The 5,788-nt window shown below is 41.8% G+C and overlaps 1 protein-coding gene across 1 annotated transcript; it reads left to right on the top strand.

Moving 5' to 3' along the window:
- The first annotated feature begins 1,227 nt into the window (after positions 1–1,227).
- On the top strand, positions 1,228–5,513 carry LRIT2 (leucine rich repeat, Ig-like and transmembrane domains 2). The gene is made up of 3 exons (XM_050959101.1): positions 1,228–1,337; positions 1,698–2,479; positions 4,393–5,513. The coding sequence occupies exons 1-3, from the start codon at positions 1,228–1,230 to the stop codon at positions 5,199–5,201; spliced, it is 1,701 nt and encodes a 566-aa protein (XP_050815058.1). The 3' UTR covers positions 5,202–5,513.
- Positions 5,514–5,788: the final 275 nt, after the last annotated feature.

The following is a 5,788-nucleotide window of genomic DNA, read 5'->3' as shown; positions in this document are numbered from 1 at the left end:
TCTGGATATGGAAATTGTATGAGGGGGCCATGAATGCTCATGAAACTGGGGGTTGGGATGCGGGGGGGGGGTGAGGACTCAGGCTGCAGGGTCTGGAGTGAGGCCAGAAAAAAGGAGTTCAGGGTGCGGGAAGGGGCTCCGGACTGGTGTGTATGTGTGGTCTCCAGCTGGTGTGGGGATGAGGTGTTGGGGTTTCAGGAGGGTGCTCCAGGCTGGGGTTTGGAGGACATGAGGGGGATTAGTGCTGGGGCAGGGAATTGGGATGTGAGAGGGGGTCAGGGATGCAGTCCCTCAGGCGGGTGCCAGCCATTGGGAGCAGCGGGGGTGGCGCCTGCGGAAGGGGCAGCGCGCAGAGCCACCTGGCTGTGCCTCCATGTAGGAGATGGTGGGGGGACATGCAGCTGCTTCTGAGAGCCACGCGGAGCCATGGCATGCGTGGAGTGGGACAAGCCCCAACCCCATTCCCAAGCTGGAGCACCAGAGCGGCGCAAACCCCGGATTCCACTTCCTGGCAGGAGCTCGAGGGCCGGATTAAAAATGTCTGAAGGGCCGGCTATGGCCCCCGGGCCATAGTTTGCCCACTCCTGCCCTGCACTAGCCCATACCCCACCCTATGTCTGCCACCTCTGTCCATACCAGCATTTTAATTTCAGGAAAAAATAGTGTAATATTCAAGTTTTCCTGAAGAACTGCTACATTTAAGGACAGATTTTTTGCTCATAAGGTATAGTACTTTGTTCTGCAAATAGTCCCATTCATTTAATTAGAATGACTCTCTGCTAAATCTGAGTAAAGAGGATAAAATCTGGGCTTTAATATGGAGTTTCTACTCAGATGATCACCAGTATAATTCTAGCAACCAAGGGAGTTTAAAATTAATTAGCTAAACATTTTTGTGTGGAGAGAAGCAGAAACTGTTTGATTTTTTGGCTACTTCTGAATATTTCGGAGAAAGATGTTTTCTCTAAACAGTCTCATCCAGTTTAAATAGCACTCACTTCATTGGCCAACGGAGATCTTACCCAGGAGATATTAATATTTTCACTTGGTTCCATGGATGATTTTGGAGATTTGAGGTAGAAAATTAGCCATGTTACATGTACCCCTTGTGGTGTGGTCTCAGGCAGGGCTTACTCCTGTGTCAAGAAAGATTATGGCTAATAGGATTTGGTACTTGGAAGCTGCTGGCATGTCTGGTACACACCCTGTGTTTTCTTAAAGAAGAATATGGACCCCATTCGTCGCATCATTTTTCTTCTTCTGGCCTTTTACAGGATAAACTCAGCTCTTTCTTATTGTGTTATAGGATGCTCCTGCTCCAGTGATAGCTTTGGAAGGTAAGAAATGTTGGCATCTTAATAATAATCTTCAGAAGAGTGTTTTGGAAATTCTTAGTGTGGATTGGGCAGTCTTGTGAATATTAGCCAATAATAGATGGCCGTATGTTGTGGATAGCTCTAATATTGTTTGCATATTACTAGTTTGAATAAATAATAAGGTATCCGGGATATGTATTTTAAGATAGTTTTTATTGGGTTAAATTTTTCTTTTGCAGGGAGAGGGAGGTTAACCATATCTAATAATACTGTGCTTACGAGAGTGTCCTGTTTCCAGTTCCCACTGTGCATATTAGGTAGAACAGTTTGTTACCCATGAGTACAGTGTGTTAGCTAAAGCTTTCCTGATTTCCTCTCTAGGAGTTTGCTGTGCATGTCTACATCCTTGAGAAAGATACCTGGAGACATCCCTCAAGACATCAGAAAAATTAGAATAGAAAACTCTCATCTAACAGAACTGCCTCGTGGGTCATTCTCCAATGCCAGTGCCTTGGAATACCTTTGGTTGAATTTTAATAATATCACAGTTATGCACCTAAAGAGCTTAGAATACCTGAAGGATCTGACAGAGCTGAGATTGCAGGGAAATAAATTAAGTTCAGTTCCATGGACAACATTTCAAGACACTCCAGCTTTAAAAATATTGGATCTAAAGCACAATAGACTGGATGTTCTTCCAGAGCATGCACTCAGGTATCTGCCCAACCTGACCTACTTAGACTTATCCTCAAATCAGCTTACTGTCATATCCAGGGATGTCTTCTATAATTGGCCTGTATACCAGAAAACCCAGCAGTCTGAGAAGAAGATGGAAGCTAGTTCCAACGCTGTCCTGGCTTTACATGATAACCCATGGATCTGTGACTGTCGCCTTAGGGGACTTGTCCAGTTTATCAAATCTGTTAGCCCACCAGTTATTCTCATGAATTCTTATTTAACTTGTTCAAGCCCGAAATTTAGGGCAGGGAAGTTCTTTCATGAAGTGGAGCTCAACAGTTGCATGAAGCCAATAACCTCATCCCTTGACTCCAACCTGACTGTGCATGTGGGATTGAATGTTACTATGGTCTGCTTGGTACAGGGCAGCCCCTCTCCAGCAGTCTGGTGGACCTATGGCCTAAAACATTTAAGGGCATTTAATGGTAAGCAATGGTGTCTATTTTTTATTTACAATGTGAGGAGTGGAAGTTAGTTCCTTGCCTACTAGTGAGTCATTCATACAGCACCTAACCGTTACAATTATTTGAAATAACACAGTTAGCAGGCTCAGGTCAGAAACGGTGCAGAACAGTCATGGAGACTAAGAGCAGCAAAGCTATTTCAGGTAGGATTTCAGAGTCAATTTGGGAAGGGAGAAGCAGAGACTTTCACCAACAAGCTTCTCTCTTTTCTGTGATCATAAGTATGGTGAAAAACAGGAGACTGTGAAAAAAAAGATAGATTATCCAAGGGCAGGTGCTTACAGGCCTTTTCCTGTTCCTAACGTTTCTTACGATCTTATGGCTTTTCAGACAGACAATACAGCAGCTCTGTTATCTAACTGATAAAGTAAACCTACAAGTTTTTCTACATACCAAAATATATTCCCCTGGTTCTTGCATAAAACAATAGGTCACAGAGTCCGCTTGCTCTATTCCCTTCTGGATTTTATCTCTCTTAATGAGGTCATCTCTTCTCCAAAGACTACAATCCAAAATTTATTACCATTCCTCTTTTTTCCCCCATAGCTTAGATCCTTAAGAGACTCCCTCTCTTACTGACTGCCTTCAGTAGTACAATTTATGTATTTTCATAAGATCATTTTTTATAATGCATCCAATTTTCTACACAGAATTCTGAGTGGCACCACGACTCCTGACACTTAAACGAAATAGTGTTAATCATGAATCCCAGAATATTATTTGCTTTTATTTTAATGTTTTATCAGCATTTGTCATTTTCCCTTAACAAGCCACATATTACTTCAATTCTATATATTCTCTCATCATATATCCATAACCACTATATCTAAACAGATTAGACAGAATATTTTCAACTAGTAGCAAATGCTATTGTTAAGATTGTTTTTCAGTTTCCATCCAATCCACCTTATGTTGCTCATAATTTTCTTCAACAAATTCCTCTGAGGCTGAAATTTGCCTTGTCTGGTATAATGGATGATAGAATTTAGCCCAGCATACATGTCCATGTCCATTAAAACACTTTCTCTTTGATTTATTATCACTTATGTAAGCCATTTCAACTGCAGAGCATGTAAGAATAAGGAGGCTTTTGCTGAGAGATAAAAATAGGAGCTCTTTGTGCTTTTCCCTCTCTATTTTTTAATGATTTCACCTGTATTTAGAAAATCTGTATGTGTGTACATCAGCAATCCAGCACATTAGTGAGCAAATGTACAATAACAACCAGTAAGGCAATGGGAGAAATGCAATTAAGATACTGAATATCATCACTAGCTTCCAAGGAGCTAGGGAAACAGTGATTTCAATCAAAGATCTGAAAATGATAAAAACATATCATGACATTTTCCTCTAATGTTGATCTTAGCTGTGTATATATCTAAGCCTGGACAGCCTAGGTAGCAATACACTATGTCCACACCTTGGGTCATATATAACTTTTTGCTGGCCTAGCTGTTCATCTGTATTTAATGTAGTCGTAACACCTGTGTTCTGCATTTCTGATGAAGCAAGTAGCTTACCATGTTCCAGACCTATTTCTCCCCTCCTCCACAAAGCACACATCTGTCATGTGATATCATGCTGTTCCCATGAGATGGAACATTATTCAATGAGTTAGACTGGTTAGAAAATGGAGGGGTAGGTAAAAGAAACAGCCAAAATATTTTCATTAAATTTTATGTCTGAGATTAGTTTTTGTTTGGGATTTTGAGTCATAATTTCCTGAGCCCTATCAACCAAGAAGTCCTTATTTCCCTCAGGGTAACTTACTGTCAGGGGATGAAGTAAATTCCTAGAGTCTCTGTGCCTATAACACAGCTGGTGGTGAGTAGTACAGCCTGACATGTCTGCTCTTGATCTCCTTTTCTCTTCAGTGTCCACTACACACATCAGTGAAGATACAATGAAATCAGAGTTGGCGATTCCTTCAGCTCACCTTATGGATGAGGGCAATTACACCTGCACAGCTGCCAACTTCATTGGCAACACCTCTACTATAATCTCCCTGAAAATCCGGGCTCCCAGAATGGTAGCTTCTTCCTCATCTTTCTCTTCCTCTGTCTCAGAAGAGAATGCCTATGTTGATGTTAGGATAGCCAAACAGACGGTGTATGGAATTACGCTGGAGTGGTATGCAGTGACTGAGAATCCAGGAGAAACTTGGTACACCCTCCACTTTGGGAAGTATGATGACTCCGAGAAGGAGATGATTTACATTGGCCCAGGCACCAACACATACTCAGTCAATGACTTGCTCCCAGCTACCAAGTATGAAGTGTGTGTCACCATAAGGAACCAGACACCCCGAAAGGGCCAATGCATTGTGTTTGTCACAGGCAGTGACATCAGTGAACTAGAACAGAGGGAGAAGCTCATCCATATCATCATCATTGTGTGTGCCATGGTGCTGGCAGTTCCCGCTGGGATGTATGCGTGCACCACAGAAACTCGGCTTAACTGCATGGAGAAGTGCACTGGATTCTGCCACAAGAATCGCAAAGGGCAGAAGAACCTGAGAGCAGGCAACAAAGAAAACACCTTTGACAGCTTGCCAACTGGCAGCGAGGAAGGGCTGTGTTACCGAGACTCCAGTGAAGACAAGAGAAAGCCAAGGTCTCCAGAGGACAAGGAGAAGCCCGACAAACACAAACCTAATCACAGAAATAGCGCTGATCTCTATTAGCTGATAAAAATTCAATCCCATATTAGAGTAGATCAAGTTAAATATAGAAGGGCCAACAAAAGTATATATAAACCTAGGGCTCTGTGTTACATAAACACTGGGAATGTGCTATGCAGACATACAACCTTGTTTTTCAAAGGATTTTGGCAACATCTGAAACTTTAAGGAAAAATGGGGTTATTGGTAAGCAGGAGAGTAATGCATGGCATGCACGTTGCTGGCAGGGGAGCCGATATACATACTTCCAGCTACCTGGGAAATTCAATTAAATAGAGGACAGATACATGGCATTGTAATCTTTACAAATTACTTCATACATGGACAACCCTTGGGGAAATTACTGAGATAAATTTATTCTAGTATTTTCATATGTATGTATATCTATCTATATCTCTCTATATATCTATATTCCCAGCCTATTAACTATTTGAGCCACAAAAATGGCTCCTTCAGCACCTTAATGCTGATAGACAAAACGATACCCAATGATGAAATGAAATTCTAAGTCAGTCTCTCACTTGCATAGCTTAATTGACCACAGAGTTGCAGAAGTGGAAAAGAATTATTTTTGATCTCTCATTGTTAAA

The sequence above is a fragment of the Gopherus flavomarginatus genome, chromosome 6 (assembly GCF_025201925.1).
Source record: "Gopherus flavomarginatus isolate rGopFla2 chromosome 6, rGopFla2.mat.asm, whole genome shotgun sequence".
NCBI classification, from domain to species: Eukaryota; Metazoa; Chordata; order Testudines; family Testudinidae; genus Gopherus; species Gopherus flavomarginatus.
Note: the sequence above shows the minus strand (reverse complement) of the source record. Positions and strands in the feature narration are given on the sequence as shown.